At 41.6% G+C, this 23,832-nt stretch overlaps 1 protein-coding gene across 1 annotated transcript in view; it reads left to right on the top strand.

Annotated features, from left to right (window-relative positions):
• The window catches only part of ADAMTS12 (ADAM metallopeptidase with thrombospondin type 1 motif 12), a 172,328-nt gene that overhangs the window by 91,275 nt on the left and 57,221 nt on the right, over positions 1-23,832 (top strand). The window contains exons 4-13 of the mRNA XM_075726476.1: positions 462-658; positions 2,572-2,655; positions 3,564-3,688; positions 5,034-5,183; positions 7,069-7,212; positions 7,923-8,067; positions 12,140-12,232; positions 12,458-12,603; positions 13,457-13,626; positions 23,515-23,648. Coding sequence (XP_075582591.1) covers positions 462-658; positions 2,572-2,655; positions 3,564-3,688; positions 5,034-5,183; positions 7,069-7,212; positions 7,923-8,067; positions 12,140-12,232; positions 12,458-12,603; positions 13,457-13,626; positions 23,515-23,648 — 1,388 coding nt within the window. The remainder of the gene's footprint in view (positions 1-461; positions 659-2,571; positions 2,656-3,563; positions 3,689-5,033; positions 5,184-7,068; positions 7,213-7,922; positions 8,068-12,139; positions 12,233-12,457; positions 12,604-13,456; positions 13,627-23,514; positions 23,649-23,832) is intronic.

Raw genomic sequence — 23,832 nt, 5'->3', positions numbered from 1 at the left:
CACAGCACTGGGCTTAATGTGACATCCTGCTGACAATAAAAGCTGCCTGTGGAGCAACTGTGTCCCTTATCTGTCTGTGAAATGGTGTCATTAGAGAGTTTAGAGCCAAACAACAGAAGAGAAAGGCCATGAAAATTGCATCCCCAATTAAATTCTTTTAGCTTGGCTCTGTCTTGCACCCTAATCCCTGGCGTTTGAGTAGGGGTAACTTTTGTATGAGTGTTTAATCCATCTAGGGGAGTGTTCAGAACTTCACTGGACAGAGCCTTTAGCAGGCTGGTGTCACTTTGGAGTTGGCCTTGCTGTGGCTGGCCCTGCTAGGTGCCAGCCAGAAGTCCCTTCCAACCTGTATCACCCTGTGATTCTGCGATGCTATCATTCTGTCTACAAGCGTTACAGCCATACACTTCAGGTCAAGCTTGAAAATATTTTCAAGTCAGCATTGCTTCTTACTCTTCCAGATACCCTCAGTTTTTCCAATCAGCAGCAGCACTGGAGGGAGAGATGGGAACAAAATCATATGGCTGTCAGAAAGGTTTCTCGGCGCTCTGTCAGCAAGGAGCGATGGGTGGAGACACTTGTGGTTGCAGACAGTAAGATGGTTGAATATCATGGAAGTGACCATGTGGAATCATATATCCTCACTATAATGAATATGGTATGTACAGTATTTCCTTTTTTTAGATAGGTGACTGAAGCAGATTTTAACTTGATTATGTTACTGATCACCTTGAAACAAGTCTGTAACATTGTTCACTGAAAGAAATGTACTATCATTCATATATATATTAATTGAAACTCTGTATTTTAAAGCATTTGTTACTTTATATTTTGCATAGGCATAATTTTTCTCTGGATTTTAAGTGAGAGCAGTTTCATAGCTATAAATGCTAGCACTAATTTTCTTTCCACTGAAATTCCCTGTCTCCCCTGGAACCCGTTGCTCATTGGTGATTTCAGTTTGGTAGCTACAGCAACAGAGAGAAATTCTACAGTTTTAAGTGTATGGATTCTTTCCCATGTCTGTGGATGAGAAAGGCACACAGGATCCCACTGGAAATTGTAGTAACTTGGCAAGAGCTAAAAATACCAGTGTGTTACTGTTTTGGTCACAAATTCAACCAGCACGATATGACATATCACGAAGAAAGTTAACTCTATCCCAGTTAGAAACAGTACAGCTATTTTTCCAGATAAGTATTCTGCCTATAATACAAAGTCCGTGTTGAAAAAGAAAACCAACTAACTTCCAATGTTTTCCTGTGTGGCAAGTTTGAAAATGTGAGTTGACCTGGGAAAAGCAATAGCGTTTCATGAGACTGCCTACAGATATGTCTTCTGTTACTATCTGACCTTGGAGATACTGACTTTGGAGAGTCTATTGAGGATGTCTTCTATGTCGTTATCATGGTATGTGTGTAATATATGTGAAATTAATCACAGTGTAATTCTAGCCATGGTAACCAATCTGTCCCTTATGTTTATACAATATGTTCCCAACTGTACCCCAAGCAGTCTGACTCGCTACTGAGGCAGTCAGCCTGATTAAACAGACTCAAAGCTGATTTGAGCATGTGAGGTTTTGTCCACACTGGGAAAATACATGGAATAAAACCATGTCATGATCAGATCCACAAACAAACAAGTCTTAATACTTTCTCTGAAGTCTGTACCTGAGGTATTAGGGTTACTCACAATGATTCGTTTTTCAGTCTAACACCTTGAAAAAGACCCATATCCAACTCAGACCTTTGTAAACACAGTTTCCACTTCATTTTGGTAGTTTCTCCTTTAACAGTCTTCTCCAAAACAGATTTGACCCAAACACAATCCCTTTTGTCCATTCATATGTCTTGTGATATATGGCATAGCTCACATATAGATAGGTTATGACTATCTTCTGTTCTGATTCCGTTTCCTCCTAATTCAACATTGTGATGATGTTTATGATATTTGGGTCAAATTTTTGCTGAGTTCAGTTGTTCTTTTTTTTTATGTGTATTCTTTTTTTAGTGGATTTATTATCTTGGCTTTTGTTCTTATCATCCTCTTCTGTGCTGTGAAAACACAAGAGTATCCGTCATTTAACTAATTTCTCTTTGCCTAGTACTGACTAATTTTTGCTTTGTTGTGGCAGAAACTGATTCCTATCAAATCAAACCAGAACTATTTGATATGCTGGGTTTTTTGCACCCTGAGTGGACCTCTCCATCAGTGTTATGTGACTCTATATGTTGCGTTCTTGTCTGCTAGTGTTTTTTAAGAACTCTGAATTTCTTGAAAGGGAAATGGACAGAAAATAATCTTGTGTGTGCTTTTGCTCTTTAGCTTCGTAAATTTTGCCAAATCTTGTATCATCATGCATTTGGCAGAGCTGCCCTTTGCAGTAGTACTAACATTTATTGCATTTCAGTAAACTTCCAGTGAAGTTCATTGAGGATTTAAAAAAGCAAACAACACTCCCACCCCAAAATGAACAGTGTGCTTGAAGTAAATGTCGTATTTTCTCTCTAAAGTCCTGTTCTGCTATAGAGGAATCAGCTAATCTCATACCTCCTGGCTCTGGCACAGGTCACAGGGTTGTTCCACGATCCAAGCATTGGCAATGCAATTCATATTGTGCTGGTCCGGCTCATCCTCTTCGAGGAGGAGGAGGTAAGGTTTTTATTTTCCTGAAAATGTTACTTGTAAAACTTGGGAGTTCAATGCATTGAGCTGTAATTATGGAGAGGAGGGTTTATTTGCTTAAAAGAGTGTGTTCATTTTACTCATCTATTAATCTTTGGCATGTCTGGTTTTAGAATAAAAAAAAATCAGGTATTTCTACATAAAATTGCCAAGGAAAATGTAATTAAAACAGGCAAATTAGGAGTGGGGAAATGGAATATCCCCAGTGTCAAAAGAACATGGTATGCCAAGGAAGACTAGATGAGAAACAGAAATTATGCATCATCACTCATAATCTAATTACCTAGCATTACCTGAAATGTATTATAAAGTGTAATGCTAGAGTATTTGCAGGTCTCTGAAGTAAATCTGTTACTGTGCAGCTCAAGCACACATTTTTCTTTTTATATCTCTTTCAAAAAAAAAAAAAGAGGACTAAGTAGATGCTAATTGCTGTAAACTAGCTATAGAGAAGGTAAAGACTAATTAGTGTGGGACTTCATGCTCAAGCTTGTCACTCAATGTTATGTGAACAGTGTCATGCTCAGGAAACAATTATGCTTCTAAGGGTATATTTCTTTCTAGACAATATGAAATGTTTGTTTGAAAGTTTCAGTTCAGTGTTGGATCTAATGAAGCTCACTTATCAAAAAATTTGTACATTTCTGCATTTAATTTTAACTTTAACTGCACCAATTACAAAAATATCAACATTTTAACTTAATATTCAATGTTAGATAAATAGACGTCATTGCTCCTAATAATGGCTCTAGCTTTAGGCAAAAGCATAATCAGTTGCATTTCAAAGATTACCCAACTTCACAGCTAACATCAATGACATGTTAATGCAATGCAGTGTGGTTTTCACAATAATATTTTCCTTCATTTCCCACTAGCGAGGTTTGAAGATAGTTCACCATGCTGATAAGACACTAGCCAGCTTCTGCAAATGGCAGAAGAGTGTCAATCCCAAGAGTGACGTCAACCCTACACACCATGACGTGGCCGTCCTTCTAACCAGGTATGACAGCAGTTCAGTGGCTGTGACTGACTATTGTTTAGTTGTGTTTTTTTGGTGATGGTGTTTTTTTATAGACTCGTGCCATCATTTAGTTCATCCTGCATAGAAACCAGTAAAGTGGTCTGATGAAGACACACTGTTTCTGAAACACAGTGTTAATGCAAAAATAACCTAGTGTGTGCGTGTCTGACACTCACTCATACAGGCAGACAATATGAGCTACGTTATAAAAATGTGTGGTTCAAGTTAGACCTGCTGTACCTTTTAAAGGGACTGTTTTTCATTTGTTTTCAAAGTATGTATAACACTTTATGTGGGTGTTTTATTAGAGATGTATCTTAGTCAGGAAATTGAGATCTGTATGTCCCGAGAGATTAGCAATTTGCAGAGCTCAGGTCATTTTCGCCACTTGATCCTATCTCATTTTTTGCTCAATCACTTCTCTATTCTTCTTTGAGGCTATATACCAAAACAATGTATCATGTAGATGAACAACTCCATGATGACAAATCCTAAAGTAATACACAGGTGCAGCTCAGAATGGAAGAGTATGTTGCGAACACAGTGCCATTTATTTTTAAGCTTTAAAGTGTATGATTTTAAAATATTATTTCTGTATTTAAGGGGACACAAAATAATTTTTTATGTGTGAGCAAGGGAGGCACAGAAAACTTAAAGGTGATGTCTGAGGTCACACAGGGAGTTTGTGGCAGGGCATGAAACAGAACTTCTACAGGTCCATAAAAATGGATCCAATCTGTACACAACTGAGAGAAAAGACTGGGTCTAAGGTCTGCAAAACAAAGGCCTAAGTTAAAGTCTGTCAGGCAAAAAAACCCAACACAAAAAAACCCCTCAAGTGGTGCAGTAAGGAAGACAGTGAACAAATCTTAAGATAAGAATGAGAAAAAGAAGTGTCACAATGATGCATGGTTTACCTCTCCAAATAAACAGGCTTCAAACAGTTCACTTGAATGAAGCTGAGGTGCGGTGAGTTTAATAAACCATACCTCAAAATGCTGTCAGAGGTGGAGGTTTTAAAACTTCTTCTTATGCAAGTTGACAGTAAGCATACATATTTAGGCACTACAGCAACATAAATATTGGCTACAAATTATAGCAGTATGGTATGGTAGTAGTAGAACAAGTGCATGTTTTTGTCATATGTATATTTATAAAAATGTTAGCACTATGCTTTGCTTAAAATACAAATTGGCACTGATACATTGTAAGATGGAGTATATAATGTATAAGTATATACGTTATATACTTACCACCTAATGTCAGTGACACCCTACAGTTGGTTTTAAGCTCTTTTAATGGCACATCTCTTTTGTGATTCTAGAAAGGACATTTGTGCTGGCATGAATCGTCCGTGTGAAACCTTAGGTTTGTCTCATTTGTCAGGCATGTGTCAACCTCACAGAAGCTGTAACATCAATGAAGATTCTGGCCTTCCATTGGCTTTCACTATTGCTCATGAACTTGGACACAGGTATAGTTGAAAGTGGGGGGGGACCTAGCTGAGTTTAATTTATTGTTTTTATGTTAATACTCATGGATACTCCGGTTTGCCTATAACGCCTGCACTTTTCAGCTGGACCATGGTGCCTGGCTAGGTGATGCGTTCACTGCTGTATCTACAATCACATTACTTTCATTATGTGCCCAAACACCAGTCAGGATGAAGTCTGTATTTCCCGATGGTATATAATAATAATAATAATACTAATCTGATAGAAAGATACTCCAGTATTGATCCATTAATTGGCCTTTCTTTATTCAACCCCTCAATTGCCAGAAAGGAAATAGTATAATAGTATGATAGTGTAAACATAACAATACGGAAATCATTACAACTGGATCTGGGTACTTTGCGTTTAGTTACTTGGTTCCCACAACCTCTTGCTGACAGGGAGCTTTTTTTGTTAACACTAGTTATCAGAAGACACTTCTTCCCCATAAGAGCTGTGTGTGACCTTCTCCTGGTCTAGCCTGGGTGGCTGGTAACTCACTGTCCTTTGGATGCTGTGAGAGTACTGCTATACTTGCCTTTGCAGGAGTGGTGCAGGGCCTTGCCTGTAAGAATTGTCCCCACAAAGAAAACTGAATGCTCTAGGGTTTGTTGTTAACATAAAACCATCCTTCCCTCAAGCCAGGTTAGAGTATGTATGTTAAAAAGTTCAAGTATGGACAATAAAAGTCTGTAAGAACAGATGAACAAAAGATGAGAAGCAAGCCATGCACCTATTCCTTAGACAAATGCCAAAAGTCAACTCCTCCCCATACTGTCCCTCTAGATGTGCGCAGCTTCCTCTGTCAACAGACCCTGTTCATGGAAAAGAGCCTGTCAGCAGGGGGACACACTTGCTTTTATGCTTCAGACCCATTACTGGAGTTGATTCTGACTGAAATTGTGCCCTGCTTTTGGAACATTTGAATCATGGTACAATTACATTTTCCGGAAACAAAGTCTTAAGTAGTTTGAACTCACTTTGTCTGATCTGTGACTGAATCATGACCTGAGTCAGTTTTCAGTGCTCTTTCATACAAGGGCTTACACACCTTCAGGTGTTAACAGTGTAGGTGTCAACATCATCATATATCAATGTCTTTGTATATTATTATTTCAGATAATCTCCTTCACGATGAGGTGATGTGGAGGGATGTATGTTTAGTCAGTTGAATCCTGCCCGAAGTTTTTTATGTTTATGACTTTTACAAGCTGTTGAACAAAGAAATTTCTTAATAAGCCAGAGAAGCTGGAGAGAACCATATTGGGAAGACCTGCTATGGAGATCTATTTGTAAGGCAGTCTGAGAAAGCTAAGTAGCAAGATGGATTAGAGGTTGGAGGCAAATTCACTGAACATTCAGTAATTTTGAAAACAATCTCTCTGTTTCAGTCTATCAAAAGAGATTTAAAAAGAAACAAGCAATAGAGACGTGATTATAAGAGAGTATAAGACAGAGTGTAACAAAGCCTGATCTTAGTTAAATTGGTGCAAGTCTGAAATAACTGGGATCCAAGAGCTAGGAAGCGCTCTTAGCTTTAGCAGCTTTAACATAACTTTGAGGTTTAAACTGTGACTCCTGGCCCAACTGTGCAATAGTGTTTTGACTGCCTTAAAAATAGCCCTGAGCATAGTCTCTGATAGTCTTTTCTTTATTTTGTGCAGGACAATATTGCTGTACATAACAGACATGTTTGAAAGCCTGTTGGAGTGTAGATCTTTTGTAGGGTTTGTTGGGTTTTTTTAGCAAATAGGTGTCTACAGCTCACCAGGGAAGGAAGCAACCTCAGTGTGTTTTTAAGCACAGTGTGGAATCTGTAGGTAGGTGTTGTGGTACAAATTATTAAATGTTGGTTTTTATCTCCAGTTTTGGTATTCAGCATGATGGAAAAGAGAATGACTGTGAGCCTGTTGGAAAGCGCCCGTATATTATGTCCCGACAGTTGCAATATGATCCTACTCCACTCACCTGGTCGCAGTGCAGCAAGGAATACATCACACGTTTCCTAGAGTGAGTGATCAGGTTGTAGCATTTCCTTGAAATGAGTGTAATTGTGTATGAGACGTTTATGCGGAGTTTAAAATAAATCCTGTATTATTATGTTACTAAATGTAGGTTGTTATAGTGTGCTTGAGTTAATTCCCACAGAGAGCATACCCCAAGCTTATTGCTCACTTAACATTTGGGAAAAGCTCCATTATATCCTTGTTGTCTGGTAGTGAACTCAAGTCTTGTCATATCAGCTCAGGTTTGGTGCAACCTGTAGTTTTTTATGGTTATCAGGAAGAAAGAAACATTTTCATATGGCTTCTTTGCTATGAAAGAATGTCCTATGAACATCATAGACCTTGCCTTTGGCCACAATGACATGTGCTTGACTTCATTGACTTGGTCAAATTCATTACGTTCTTTTTAAGAGCAGCAATATGGTATAACTTTAACCAGAGGCTGTGGAGTGCTCTGAAGCCACTCTGCATACCATAATGGCCTCATGATATTTCCACTGACAAGATATATTTTGCCTTTGTAAACCCTCCCTTACTAGATGGAGTGCTCTTTGTTAGCAGCACTTGAGCATAACTTAACTGGAATCTGGAAGTATTATTTCCAAAGGCCATATGCAAAATTACCATTAAGAATAAGATACAGAAAGTCTGTACAGAAGTGTCAAAAAAGTGTGGTTGTAAGGGTTTTTCTAATATGCATTTTTTGTCTTTTAGCCGTGGGTGGGGATTCTGTCTGGATGATATCCCCCAAAAAGAAGTTTTAAAGTCCCCAATCATTGCTCCTGGAGTGATTTATGATGTGCATCACCAGTGCCAGCTTCAGTATGGTTCCAATGCTACTTTCTGTGAAGATGTGGACGTAAGTGCTCTGTGTTTTTCTTCATTCTCCTAATAAGAACTTAAGCTTCTGGAACAGTGTGGAAGTGCAGTCAGTGAACCTCGGTTGCTAACTACAAATGCAGCATGTTCAGAGTCTCATAGGCTAGATGTACAGTGCAGGCATTGCCTAAAACTGTTTTAATTCTGCTCTGCAGATTCTGGAAGTGAGTTGTTGCACTGTTTGCCTTGTATTTTTCAAGACCTTTACTGGATCTGGCCCCATATCTATTGTTAAATGCCTGTCTTTCAGTGGTGGAGTCATTTTGGTTTTCAGCTTTTAATACTGATCTTAGGTAAATTATCAATGCAGCTTAAAGCACATTTTAAAAAATAAGATGCTTCGAGCTCATGGTTTTCAACTGACCAAATCATTCTGGGAACAAATCTTCAGTTCCAGGAAGAGTTTTCTGAAGAAATGAGGGTCGTGCTGTCTTCCCATATGTCCTGATTTTTCATACTCTTGATGGTCTAACTAATTAAAGGAAATTTCAGTCCATGGAAATGCGTAATTTACACAGTAACCTGGGGTCTGTCTCATAGCATAGCAAAACAGTGTTGTGTGGAGTTGCAAGGAAGCAGTATAGTCACAGCAGCACAACTCCCTACAAGAGCCAGGAGCCACTGCAGTGTAGCAGGTTATATTAGCTAAGGTGCAGTGGTATGGTATTTTAACTGTACCTAGCATGTTCAGAGCTATTTGGCTCCGTACAGCATTTTTCTACATAGACCAGTTCAGAAGCAGTGGCTTCAAGTGCTAGTCTAGCTTAGTGATCACTAATTTTCGCTGTGTTTTGGGCAGCAATATGAAGCAAACATTGCAGATAGCATCCAGTTTGCTTGACCTGTTAAACACAGCTGTGGCAGAAGTGGTGTTATGGCTGTCAGCAGTGCTGGAGTGTTTTTTAAGCAAGGTATTGCACACAGCTGTGGATTGGGGACTGCCGATGTTGACTCTTTATTCCATTTGGATAATTATGTGTATCCTCATCTACCCTTCCATTAGGGAGATTATTTCTGATTAATCTTCTCAGCCTTAATAGATAACATGATTACCAATTGCAACTCCTGAATCTGAAACAGGTATTGAAAGATTGCTTTCATTACCTGCTGTTCCAGTTTCCTCAGTTACTGCAATTTGTCTGTTGGTACAGGTCGAAAATTAAAGTGTAATTTTGCAGTATTGGTTCATTCTATCTCTCCTTGCATTTGAACCTAGTAGGCCTTTACATTCGACATCTCCTGATTAACCAATTTTACAGCTAGGCATATGTCAGAAAATTAATTGGTATCATCTCATTTTGCATTTTACTGGAAGTTCTGTGTTTTGCAGGTAGCTGCACTGGCAGGGAAAGGAATTGTGAATAGTATAGTCTGCCTGGCACACGGAATGATTGGTATAGTCATTCTGTCCAAGAGGTCTGACTGTTCTTTGCCTTTCCACAATTTACTTAACACTCACTCGCTGACCAGGCTACATTTGTTCTGTAACTTTTAATGTCTGACTGAATTCAACCACAGATTCTTTTTGAGAGAAAAATCTGCATTTAGCTGGAGATGCCCCAGGGTTCAGTGATTACACTTAGCAAAGACTGAGGTTTGTAATTCAGATAGTGGTTTCCACAAATTATTTAGGTAGTAAGTCCTCTAAGAATCTTGTGAAGTACATAAATATTGTCCCTCTAATAAGGAAAAGAAAAGCAAAATATGGATTAGAGGGAGGAATTTTCCAAGTGGTAGGTAGATCCATAGCTTCCTATAGGACAGGCTGTAGGAGCTCAGAATCCTTATCTTATTGCCCTTTCTTTATCTCCAAAACTTAGACTGACTTCAGTGAAACTGGTTTTTTTTGGACTCAGCTTTCTTTAAGCCTCAGACCCTGATCTCATAGATTGGGTGGAAAGTGTGTACTGTATTGCTTATGATAAAAATCGCTTACCTTGCAGTGAGGCCGTGGTCAAGTCATGAATTTCTGGCTGTTACCTCCAAAAGCACACAGTAAACTGCTTTTTCTTGCACTGTTGTTATTCCAGTATTCCTAAAGATGGAAAAAAGCTCTGATACATGGAGATCAATATGGAAAAATTCTTGCAAAGCTAAAAAATTTCCTCCTTGAACTCTTGACTTTGAAATCTATGAGAGCACCTCATAAAAATGTAACTGTTAGTGGAAAGCTGTGTTCAGTTTCTGTGCCTTTCTCTGGTGTCTGAAGCACAGTGCAGCAGTGCACTTCATACACTAAAAAGCAGAAAACATATTCTATATACAAGAGTTAAAATAAAGGATGAATTTCCTAATGAAAGAAAATTCATCAGCCAGAACACTTGGGTAGCTCTGCCTTAGTAACCTGACAACGATGGCTTCACAAAGAGTTGCTAAGTAATGCTACTCTTGAACTATAAATAGGGAACTGCAAAACAACCTTTGACTTGAATACATTGCCCAGAAACAGCTAAATGAGCTGAGATGCAATGCCCTAGACATTGTATTCCAACTGGAGATTTGGAGTGCTTTGAGATGTTCTGTACTATCAACTTTCTTTCTGGTGTTCTAGATGAAAACCAAGGTGAATACACAATGCAGAAAGTAAATAAAAGGCAACTCTCTCAAAACAGATAATACCCAAGCTTAGCTATTTTAAGTAGGAGCAGGTCAGAAACCAGCAGCCAAGTTTTGTATTTCATGCTTGGCCAAATGTTGCCACTAGCTCACTGGGGCTGGATTTTTGCAAGTACGCAGTTTCTGTGTTGGCTCCCAAACCTGGCATGTTGTTTGCTCTGAGAATCCCAGTGGGAGCTGCTACTGGGATCCTTCTTATCCTCCTTTCTCTGATGACACTTACAGCTGTCCCTGCTTCACAGGTAGATGCTGCCAGCTCTGTTCCCTCTCCCAGTGCTGAACTCTGCAGTTCAAACAGCCCCAGCCAAGACCTAGCCCAGAGCCCCTGGGCTTTTGCTTCTGCTGTTCCCATTGAGAGTGCACAGTCTCTCTGACACTCCTGGTTTCTCCACCTTGGAAGTGGTCTTCCACACAAAGCCCTGCTCATTCAGGAGTTTCCAGGCATGCAGGGTTCCTGCATGTGAACCAAAAGAGAAGCTGGTGTGCATGTGAACTGAGGAGGGGGGAGTAGCCCTCGGTGTCTGTCCTCACTCTCTAAGGATAGTTCTGATAGAGTGAAGAAGACTTGTTATAAGGTAGCTGTAATGTTTCTTGCCCTGTTAGCTTTGTTGACTCTCAGGAGTTTCTATCCCTTCTGTGGACTTGACCACTGCATAGGGAGCAGCAGCTGGAATGCTGTGCTTTACTGGCAATGTACGTAAATTGCATTAAACTGGCACCAGTTTCTAAGTAAGTTAATATGCAAGCATTCACTAACCAGAGTCCTTACTCTTCCAGCCCACTACGCTTTTTTCTCTGCCAGCTAGCCTGGACTGCTTCTTTTAGGCCATTCCATTGCTGTTTGCTTGGCTGATGTTTTAAGAGACCTGTGTTTGACCTCTTTTTCCTCATCCAGTTTGGGGACCTCCATGAATATTCAACTTGGCTGTGGTACTTGGAGACATGACTTGTTTTTACTTACCTGGCCAGCTTCTCTAACCGTTTTGGATTTCACTGTATGTTTTTGGGCAGACAGCAATGCAAAATTGAACACTGGATTCATTAGTACTTATCAAATGAAAATAATACAAACTGTGTTCACCTTTGCTGTAAACAGTAGTGCCCAAACTTTTTAAAGCTATTCTTCCTATGTGTAGCTGGGAGCTGAGCAGCCAATGAGGAGAATATTTAAACTCACATAGTTTAGGTAATTCAATGGATAGAACATACTGTTTTGTATTTGTCAAATAGTCCCTCCTTGTATGCTAATGAGGAGTACCTAAATTTGGACTCTTGGTGGGTCCTAACTTCTGGAAAACCCTGAACATCTGCCTCTAGAAATACAGCCCTTATAAGGCTTTGTAAACGGGTGTACAAAACCATGGGAAACTTTTGAAAATCTTAGGCATAGGAGTTCAGCTCTGCTTCAGACTGCTGCAGTTTTCTTTCTTTTCCAGAACCTTTGCCAAACACTCTGGTGCTCAGTGAAAGGCTCCTGCCGCTCCAAACTGGATGCAGCTGCGGATGGAACACGGTGTGGAGAAAACAAGGTGACTGTGAGCCATGCTGCCTGCAAGCTGCGCTGCCTGCAAAAGGGTGGCGGAGGAACCATGAGTAGCTCCGCCATTGTTTAGTGTGAAGGAGGGGCATCCTGTGACATCTCCATTTAAATTTCCACTTAAGTTTTTGACCTTCAGGGACTGAAATAACAAATAATTCATAATAACATTTTCCTGCAACAATGACCTTAAGCTGTTTGTCCTTTCTCTCTTCAGTGGTGCTTCTCTGGTGAGTGCATTACAGTAGGCAAGACTCCTGAAGCAATCCATGGCGGATGGGGAGTTTGGTCATCCTGGTCCCATTGCACAAGAACATGTGGGGCAGGAGTTCAGAGTGCAGAGAGACCATGCGATAACCCAGAGTAAGCTGAGTGCACAATCTTTTCTTACCTTTTATTCAAGACCTTTGAGGTACTTACGATGCTGGAAACTCTTTTCTATGAGACTGTTATCAGCAGGTGCCACTGCGAGACAGACACTGAACACCTGTCCTTCCCAGTTAAGCATACCTGTGTAAAATTCAGTTGGCTCACCTTTTACAATCATCGTCTTGTTCTTTAATCCTTACCCTCCATGGAGCTTATTTCTGCACAAAATAACAAAAATCCTGTTATTTAGCATTCAGGCTTTGCAGAAATAATAGAAATGTTGCTTTAATAATAGTGCCATAAATAAATAAATGTCCTCAAACATTGGGTGAGAACAATAGGTAGCACTCTGTTCCTGAGGGAGATCAAGGACTCACCTTTCATGTTTTGTTCTAGTCACCAGCTTTGTTTGATGTTCAGAGGCTTGAATTGAGAGGTACAGAACATGAAAGGCAGAATTTTCTAATACATGTCTGAGTTCATGAAGACCCTACATCTCATTTTCAGAAATCACTAAGAGGGTGCCTAACAGCAGAAATTACTGGGCTTTTCTGGAAGTACTGTCAAACATTCTGGAAAATATGGTATTTTGGGGGAGTTCATATGATAAGGTAATTTGTTGTGAGTTCAGCCAGGCAACATAAGAAACACTTATTTGGGATACAGAGTTTGTCTAGACCTCTGCTCCATACTGACATGTTTGGGTACTTGAACATGTGAACAGTATCTCTACCCTATCAAGGATTCAGATTCACCTTATTATCCCATTGGAACCTGAAAGTCATTGGTCTTCTAAAACTATTTTTTACCCAGAATCTCACGTCCTGATCTCAATGTTCCTTTTTAGACCACAGTTTGGAGGAGACTACTGCACTGGAGAAAGGAAACGCTATCGCATGTGTAACATTAGCCCCTGTCGCAAAGGCTTGCCAACCTTTCGTCAGATGCAGTGCAGTGAATTTGATACAGTTCCCTACCAGAATGAATTCTACCACTGGGTTCCGGTTTATAACACAGGTACAAAGCTACAAATTGTTTAGTATCTTATATAAAAAGTCAAATTTACAGACCTATGAAAAACCTTTATGAGGGCAAGAAGTCACTGAATTATAAGTCTTTTAATTAATTAGAGAGAAAAATCTGGTGTGCCTCCATATGCAGGTGTTGCGTTTTGTGTGTACACAAAGGCAGTGGTTCTCCTCTATACATAGATTGTTTTTGCAAAGCTCTGGTGATAATGGCTGTGAGTGTAAGTAGCCAAATTCCTGGAAAGACATTGCATTAAGAAAAGCAGTTGAAGTGACATCTATACTAATTGTTTGGGATAGACCTAAACCATCTTTTCCAGTGTCAACTGCAGAATAAGCAGTACAGTAGTATAGTGTGGAGCTGCATGTTTGGGCCTGCAGGCATGACTGTGCCCAATAAGCAGAGCTATTCCACTGTACAAATGTGGCTTTACTGCTTCCAAACTCAGGTCTGCATGGTAAGTGTACCAGGAACCACGCTGAGGAAGTAATACCTCAGCAGGTTTAGTATTGAACTGCCCTGTATTGTGGAGACAGAATCGATGCCTCTGCCTTATAACTTGCTTTGTAACAGCTAGTTACCAAATACAGGGGTAACGGTTATTACCATGCAGTTTGATTCTTGGTGTATGCATAAATGTAAGGTGTACATTATCCAGTAGAAGCTAGTAATATAGGTTTTTTATAAAAAAATAAAGCAGTTACTGAAGTGAAGCTCAAGGTTGGGCTTTACATGTTGTTCGCCAGTAGTGTTTTTCAGCATGTGTGTTGCATTTGCACAGTTATTGGCAGTTCTGAATAGGTTTCCTAAATTGCAGGTATTGTTTCATTTTCATCTAACAAATACACCATTGAAGGTGAACCAGGAGCAGACAGACTTCCAGGAAAATTTCTGATGAAAGAAAATATGATTGGTAAAAAAAGACTTTTTCAGAAGGTCTCCCAGTAAAACAAACCAATTTATTGCTAACCTAAGGCTTAGTCCAAAGCCAAACTCATAAACCATTTTCTGCAGTTGCCTGTCACTGAAATTGGGATTCCAGTCCTCTCCGTTGCTCATGTGTACTGCTGCAGGGTACAGCCTTGGTTCTGTTCGTGTCCTCTCTGGGGCAGTGCTACAGAACTGGTAGTTCTGCATGTGCATTTGTTGCAGAAGGTCTGCTTTTAAAGGGCATTAAGAATCATGAATCAAATGCTTCCTGCACACTGGAAGGTGGGCCTATGGTGTGTCCATGCCATATTTCAAATCGAAATACAGACAAACCACTTACCTTGAAAATGCTGTGTTGTTGAGCCTGATATATTTCCTCTGGAACATCCTGGGTTTCAGTGATGTTTTGCAAAATCCTCAAATATCAAGGAAATATTTTTTTCTGTGGCTTAAAAAGCTTTTTGACCGTTTTCACCTGTTTTCTCAGCAGCCAGAATTTCAGTCTAGAGTTACATGTCTCCCCTGTGGTCTGTGATGTCTTTAATGTTTGCAACTTCATTCTTACACTCCATTAACAGCATTTGAAGTGTTTTCTTGCTGCTAAACTCTAACTTAAAAAAATCCTGGCTTCCTCAGATAGGCAGGCTCTCCTGGGAACACTCATCTAAGCAGGGAGTTGGCCGAATCCTGTGCTGATCTTATCTGACATCATCATTGTATGACTGAGGGTAGGTGGAAGCAAAACTGCTTCCAGTTTTGTCCAGCCAGTGTTACCTGCTGCACTGAAACACATCTGAGAGTTTTCCTTCCATCTCAGCTTCAAATTTTCTTTCACCTTCCATTGGTTGCTATAGGTGTCCTGGGCAAAATAACTTCAAATAGAGTCATGAAACAGTGCATTCTCTGCAAGACTTTCTTGTGTTTGTCCTAAACAAACCAGGACTTTAAAAAAAAGAAAACAAACAGCCTCTTGTAAACACCGCACAAAAAAGAGCTGATGTTTCAGGGCTCTGGAGACTTAATCACCATGTCCACCATGTGTACGCCAACCTTTGTCAGTTGTACACCAGCTTCCCTTACTTTTCCCCTTAACTGGTGCAATCCAATTTCAAAGACTTTCCACAGCACTCTGTTACTACTTTAGCTTGCTGCCAAGAAGGTTTTGGCTTGTGTGGTGGATTGACCCTGGCTGGATGCCAGGTGCCCACCAAAGCTGCTCTGTCGCTCCCCTTCTCAACTGGACAGAGGAGAGAAAATATAACGAAAAAGCTCGTGGGTCAAGTTAAGGACAGGGAGAGATCATTTACCAATTAGCATCACAGACAAAGCAGACTTGACTTCGGGAAAATCAGTGTTAATTTTTTTTTACCAATTTTTACCAATTTATTACCAATCAAAACTGAGTAGGGTAATGAGAAAAAACAAATCTTAAAACACCTTCTTCCCAAGCTTAACTTCACTCACCATTTTCTCTACCTCCTTCCCCAAGCAACGCAGGAGGATGGGGAATGGGGGTTGCAGTCAGTCCGTCACACCTTGTCTCTGCCGCTCCTTCCTCCTCAGGGGAGGGCTCCTCACACTCTGCCCCTGCTCCAGCGTGGGGTCCCTCTCACAGGAGACAGTCCTCCATGAACTTCTCCAACATGAGTCCTTCCCACAGGCTGCAGTTCTTCACGAACTGCTCCAGCGTGGGTCCCTTCCCCGGGCTGCAGCCCCTCAGGAGCAGCCTGCTCCAGCGTGGGTCCCCCGTGGAGTCCCCAGCCCTGCCAGCAAACCTGCTCCAGCCTGGGCTCCTCTCCCCATGGGGCCACAGCTCCTGCCAGGAGCCTGCTCCAGCGCGGGCTTCCCACGGGGTCACAGCCTCCTTGGGGCACATCCCCCTGCTCCAGCGTGGGCTCCTCCCCGGGCTCAGGTGGATCTCTCTCCCCCGTGGGCCCCCATGGGTGCAGGGGCACAGCTGCCTCAGCAGGGGCTGCACCAGGGGCTGCAGGGGAATCTCTGCTCCGGCGCTTGGAGCACCTCCTGAAAATATCATGAAGCTTTCCCAGACCCTAAGTGCATGTAACAGTTTTTGTGTGGAAGTGTCTAGTTGAGGAGATGAAACCCTGCGCTAGACATTTTGTGGCATTTTAGACAGTCTGTGTTCCTTCGTTCTGCTGGAAAAACAGTAAATAATCCAGATGATCACAATTCTCTCTCCTGGCTTTAATTTCATAGCTTACATAAGCCAGTTTTAATGAATGTCACGTAATTAACACTGTTGTAATGTCCTTTTCTGTTGTGTAAATTGTACCTTCACAAGAGGACAAAGACTCTTTTTGAATAGCTTATGATTTGGGTGATTTGGGTGGGAGTGTCGATCTGCTGGAGGGTAGGAAGGCCCTGCAGAGGGACCTGAACAGGCTGGACCGATGGGCCGCGGCCAACTGTGTGAGGTTTAACAAGGCCAAGTGCCGGGTCCTGCACTTGGGTCACAACAACCCCATGCAACGCTACAGGCTTGGGGAAGAGTGGCTGGAAAGCTGCCTGGCCGAAAAGGACCTGGGGGTGTTGGTCGGCAGCCAGCTGAACATGAGCCAGCAGTGTGCCCAGGTGGCCAAGAAGGCCAACAGCATCCTGGCTTGCATCAGAAATAGTGTGGCCAGCAGGAGCAGGGAGGTGATTGTCCCCCTGGACTCGGCACTGGTGAGGCCGCACCTGGAATACTGTGTCCAGTTTTGGGCCCCTCAGTACAAGAAAGACATTGAGGTGCTGGAGCGTGTTCAGAGAAGGGCAACGAAGCTGGTGAAGGGTCTGGAGCACAGGCCTGATGAGGAGCGGCTGAGGGAACTGGGGTTGTTTTGCCTGGAGAAGAGGAGGCTGAGGGGAGACCTTATTGCTCTCTACAACTGCCTGAAAGGAGGTTGTAGTGAGGTGGGTGTTGGGCTCTTCTCCCACGTAGTTAGCGATAGGACGAGAAGAAATGGGCTTAAGCTGCACCAGGGGAGGTTTAGGTTGGATATTAGGAAAAATTTCTTCACAGAAGGAGTAGTCAAGCATTGGAAGAGGCTGCCCAGAGAGGTGGTGGAGTGACCATTCCTGGAAGCGTTCAAAAAACGGGTAGATGTGGCACTTGGGGACATGGTTTAGTCTAGTCTACCCTTGATTGGTTTAGTGTGGACTTGATAGTGTAGGTTAATGGTTGGACTGGATGATCTTAAAGGTCTTTTCCAACCTAAACTATTCTATGATTCTATGATTCTATGATTTAATATAAGGTGAGATGCAGCCAGAGCAGGGGGATGTGCCCCAAGGAGGCTGTGACCCCGTGGGAAGCCCGCGCTGGAGCAGGCTCCTGGCAGGAGCTGTGGCCCCGTGGGGAGAGGAGCCCAGGCTGAAGCAGGTTTGCTGGCAGGGCTGGGGACCCCGTGGGGGACCCACGCTGGAGCAGGCTGCTCCTGAGGGGCTGCACCCCGGGGAAGGGACCCACGCTGGAGCAGGTGATAAGCAGCTCTAACAAGCAACCTGTCAGAAAAGCAGTGAATGACATCTCGCTGTTACCTAGGCTGACTATGTGTAAGGTTCCAACTGAGATTTTTCCCTCCTGTTTTAAATGCGTTTGGGCCTGTTGGGGAACTTGCATTGGATCCACTACTGTGGATTTGCCACGGAGCATAGAAACCTGTATGTTCAAGCTGGAGCACCTGAGTATCCCTGGGAGTATCAACATGAAGGGGACTTCCAGGTTGGGGGTGGCTAAAGCATCCAGCAGCTCTGACCAGGGTATTTTCTGAATTGTTCTTGTGACCCAGGCCCCTACTTTGACACTGTAGTCAGACTTTGGTACTAATCTACTTCTGTTGCCATCAGGCTGATCCCACATTTATTTATTTCATATCTTTTGGCCAATAGGGGTTACGTTGCTAAAGTGTTTTAAATTTCATAGGTCTTCCACAATATGTCTGCCTATCAAGTAAGATCTGTACTGATACAGTTGCAGGAGCTGAGCTAACAGCATGAGACAATGTTTCTGCAGCCACTGCTTTGAAATTAAACTTTCTTTTGGAGTTCCAAGCTTGGTTAAAGTGATAAAGTAGCTTCACCTCAGCCTTTTTTCCCCATTTTGTCTGTGTTTGGTAATTGTCTTTTGTAATTTTCTTTGTTTTGGATTTTTTCATCCAATTCTGAGTTCTCACAGAGTGAGGGTTTGAAGAGCCCCACCTCTTTTCTTCCTTGTGAAGTAGGAAAAAAATATTGAAGCCTTATCTTCTGCTGGCATACACATTAATCACATCCTTCTCAGTCAAGTTAAACTGGATCCTTCCTGCATGTGAACTCATGGGAGTCTGCTGCAAGGGCAACAGTTTTAATTTAGGAGGCGAATATGTTCCTTTCTAGTTATCTTCATGTTGTTCTGTTTACACTTGGTGCATCTGAACTCTGTTGTAATATACACAGGGGAAAAATGCCACATGCCTGAATTTAGGATTTTTACTTAGCTTTGGCTGGCTTCCTTCCTCAGTCCCATTCGGGTTACAAATAAGTCGCTGGGCGCTTACGGAGCTCTGTGACTTGGGATCTCATTACATCTAGGTTTCTCCTATGTATTAGAGGATTGATCTTGTCCCTATTCAAATCAGCAGTATAATCTTGGTTCAGGATATTGGCATTACAGGTGAAAAACAGGATGTATTTTTTCTAGGCAGCTGAGTGTTAGTGGCACCTCAGCTAAAATCTTATGTCCAGCTAGGAGCAACACACTGCCAGAAGGATGCAGCCAAGCTGGAGGAGGTTTACAGGAGGGTAACATGGAAGTCAAATGATTTGAAAAACATAGTTTATGGGAAAGGTTGAGAAAAGCAAGTTTTGCTCTGTAAAAAAGAAGATGGAGTTACTTAAATGCCAAATACTTGAAGAGAGTTACTGATGTTATATAGCATGCATATTCCTGAGCCAGTAGAGATACAGGCTAGCCAGACTGCATGGCTCCGTGCAGTGTTGTGCTCAGGTCTGGAAGAAGCTGTCGAGATCCAAGCAGTTCTGTGCTCTTGTTAACTGACTCTGAAAAGCAGGACCCTGTGGTCTTATCATCAGCTCAGTTTGAATGTTGCTCTTCTGCTTTCAAACTGGGGTTTGGCATCAAGTTTTCTGTCACTGTACTTCATACTGCAACCCATCCCCTCCACTCAAGCAGTATAGGAATCCCGAGAGACAGCTGGATCCAGCAGTTCTTCATGTCCATAAAAGATAGGACAAGCAGAAACAGCCAAAACAGCATGAGGGAACTTTAGATTACACATTAAGAAATCTTCATTGCCATATGGTTGGTTGAACATTAGAGCAGGTTACCTAAGAGGTTTGAGAAATTAATATTATCATTGTAGATATAAATACAATCTAAGCAGGAGCAGTCTAAGTGGCTTTGATCCTACTTTGGTGTAGAAGGATGGGTAAAACCCTGTAGGCTTTACCCAGGCAGAAATCAGCTCTGTTTAAATGGGAATTCAGTGTGCTTTTTCTGAACAAGGATTGTGTGAGCATGGTCATTACTGAGTGTTCACATATTGAATCTACTATTTCATTCATATGCTGGATTGCAAGGATTTCTGTATGTTTTGGCCTGAAGGTTACTAAGATGACAGGCTTTTTGTTAAAATCTCATCATGAATTAATCAAATTTGCTGAAGTAACTGAAACTAAACTAGCTGCTTTAATGATTTTTTTCTGAGCAACCCTAGTGCTCATATTGATCTCAGTTTAGTCTATTTAGATTTTCAGGACTGAAATAAGATTTAGAAAACCTGAATTCAATGCCAGTCTTTGTTTTCAAGTTCTTCCATCATTTCGGAAAATGTATTTATTTTCCTTGTGTGTCAATTCTCTATCTGAAAATAGGAGATAAAAGTACTTTTTACATCTGTATCTGTTTCGTGTTTAAAATGTCAGACTTTTTGAGGAAAGTGACTGATTCTGGTATGGTTTGTTTACAGTCCTAGAATAATGGAGCCCTGATCTTTTGTCATGTCCCTGAGCTTAGCTGTAAAAAAATAATAACGATAGATAAGTAAATAATTTTAAAAAATGAATGGCTACTACAGTTCTAGGATAATTTCCTCAGTGGTGCCCTAACCAACCTTCTGTGCAGATGAAATATCAAAATAACTTGCAGGAGTATAAATGTTGGATAGGGTTGAGTTTGTGGGGAGGGAGCAATATCGTCTCATTTCCAGTGGGGCTCAGTAGAAAACTGATCAGAAGAAAAGCAATACAAAATCTGTAGGTACAGGTAGGATCTAATTTTAGATCAGTTACTACAATTAGGAAAATCAGGAAGGCTTTCATGCCTGGAAAACCGTTCTTTGAATCATTAACATTTGCAAGTCTGAAAGTTTGCTTGTCACTTATTTTTACTTCTTATTTTGGCTTAGTGAGTTACCTTTCTCCACAAACAACTTCTGAGTTATAGACTACAGCATCAGAGTAATGGCAGGAGTATGTCAGCAGTCAACACTGCCTGCTTTTTCTTGCTCAGTGATTTCTGAAATTAAATTGGATACCATCTTGCTTGTTATGTCAACACACAGCTAGGGAGGAGGCACAGATATCACACTGCTGCTCTGTATGTTTCATTATGAACAATGTAAAATTTGAAATAGCTTTATGCAAAGTCTGTATCCGTCAGGATCAATTCTGAGCAGGTAACAGACTAGCTGGAATTCTGGGGTTCTCCTTTCCATAAGTGTATTGTGCTTTCTGTTTAAAAAATGGTGCATTGAGAAGGTAAGCAAGGTTGAAACACAATTTAGAGTACTAAAGTAATCAAATTAGCCACGTGGCCAGAAAAAGATTTCTGCAGATAGAAGTAAAATTACTTGTATTGCTTATCATGACAGCTCTTATCAGAACAACTGATGGATGTTATGGCTGGCAGTTTTCACAGAGGAGCTGAGGGCTGATTAAGATCACAAACTTTATGTTCTTTCCTGAAACTCTTTTGTAGCTTCATCTCCATTGATATTCTTGAACATGACTCGTATCACCTTGAATTCCACCAGTTTTATAACCTTGGTCCATGTATGTCCTCTGCCTCTAATCACTCTGTTGCCCTTTAGAAAGGCATCTTTGTTTGAGAAGCCACAAGCACGTCATTGCTAAGAGGCCATTTTAGCTCTACTGACAAAAAGGAAAACAGAGAACTCCTCATTAAGGTTTTGGATTTCCTTTGGCATGCCTTTTTTTATTTTTTGGATGCCAGTTCTGCAGACATCTGTTTACGTGAGTGAGATTCATAGTTTTAAAGCTCAGGCTGTGTAGGATTCAGTCCTTGAGCTGCAAGCACTTTGGGGGCAGGAGCTGCTGTCACTTTTGTGCACTGCGTGGTGCTGTGTATATGTTGGTGCTGTAGAAACCAGAGCAATGAAAGCCAATTTCCCCCTTCAAAAGATTAAACCCTTTTGTAAGAAATGACTTAGTTTCTTTGCATTACCAAAAGTCATAATTTCTCTCATTGCTAGAAATTCCTCTAATTTTAAATACAGTTCTTTGTATGACACAAGCCAGGTCAACAAAGGAGGAAGGGGAGGAAGAGGGAGAAAGAAGAGAAAGAAATTAATTAGCCAGGATGTAGAAGATGTATAGTTACCCTGCATCCCTCTGAGACCACGGGAGCAGCTTTTGTCAGCTCTGTCATGCACAGGATGAAACTGTCACTCAGCAGAGGCACCTCTGCAGCACACAGGGAGATTGTATTATAATGGTTCAATAATGGTGCCTTGAAGGCCCTACTGACTGGTGGTTTTCAGGCCCACTGCTTTGCTTAGCAAAGCATTTCAGCTTGCTGAGCATGAACAAATAGCTTTAGCACCTGGCTAGACTGGGGTTTTGGAATAGACTAAAACCAGAAGACAGGTCTTCCATTGCTGTACCTCATCGATATGACAGTGAATGGTTTTTTTATCAGTCAGATAGCTCTGGCTCTGCTGGAGGGTTTCCAGGGAGTGATATAAGGGCAGGGATTATATCTGTCTTTGCTTTCACCCTGGTTTCAGTTCTAACTCATCTTCCATGTACACAACTTATTTATGAAACTTGTGTCCTTTGACTGTCCGAAGCCTGAGTTTCAAAATTTCCCATTCCCAAGGGCCAGTGTCTGTGAGGCAGGGCAGTGTGTGTTTGGCTCTTACCCCATGGATGGAATAGACTAACGCTGGTCCATTGCAGAAAGTCTTGTTTCACAGACCCACAGATTGCTTTTGCTACAGCTTTTCGCTTCCCTGTTGCTTCCGTGCACATCAAGTCAAGAACAGCCTGGGTCTGTCAGACCCACCAATATTATCCCCATTTCATAAGTTGCCAAGCAGGAAAAAAGTCCAGTGTTTGAAATAATTTATTAAGTGCCAGCAGATAGCTGAAAATAAGCAGTGATGTGACACTCCACTGACATGCGGAAGATCAGAAGCAACTGTTTGACTGCACTCTGGGAGAGGCTGGCAGCAGTGATGAGCAGTTACAAATTATCTCTGAAATCACTCAGTCATCAGCTGGTAGAAAACTGTCGCTTGTCAGTGTCTTTGGCAGTCTCACCCCTAGATTCTTCCTTTCCTCTCATTAATGACAGTTGGTTTTGCTGGTTTCCCATTCCTTTCTCTATCACAACTGATGGCCTTGTTACTGCTCGACTCAGCCAGCTGGCTCTTAACGCACCAGCAATGGAGAGCGTGGAGGCGTGAGGGCACCAGCCTCCGGCTGCTTCCTAGAAGTCCACAAGTGGCATTTATCAGGCCTGTGTCACTCTGTTAGCAGTACGGCCCTGGCTCTGCTAACTGCTTCTAACTAGGCTGTTTCTGTCAGCAAATGCCAGGGAAAGTGAGTGGATGGTGCAGTAAAGCATACTGTTGTTCCCTGTGCATTACAGTTCAATGTCCCACTGAAGTATTTTCTGAGAAAGTATCTTTGTTTGCCTTTCAGCAAACCCCTGTGAGCTCCACTGTCGCCCAATAGATGGCCATTTTTCAGAGAAGATGCTTGATGCAGTCACTGATGGTACTCCGTGCTTTGAAGGAAGGCACAGCCGAGATATCTGTATTAATGGCATGTGTAAGGTATTGGGTATGTTTGCATGTTTCTTTCTCCACAATTTTATTTTATAAAGTTATGGGAAAATGTTTAACAAATTTTTTTGACGATCGAGGCCAAGTACTCCATTTTATCACATTTTTATGATCATGGAAATAAGTTTATAGAAACAGCTTCTCCAAGTAGACATAAAAGTTGTTTCCATCCTTT

This window comes from Pelecanus crispus, chromosome Z (genome assembly GCF_030463565.1).
Source record: "Pelecanus crispus isolate bPelCri1 chromosome Z, bPelCri1.pri, whole genome shotgun sequence".
NCBI lineage: Eukaryota > Metazoa > Chordata > Aves > Pelecaniformes > Pelecanidae > Pelecanus > Pelecanus crispus.
Note: the sequence above shows the minus strand (reverse complement) of the source record. Positions and strands in the feature narration are given on the sequence as shown.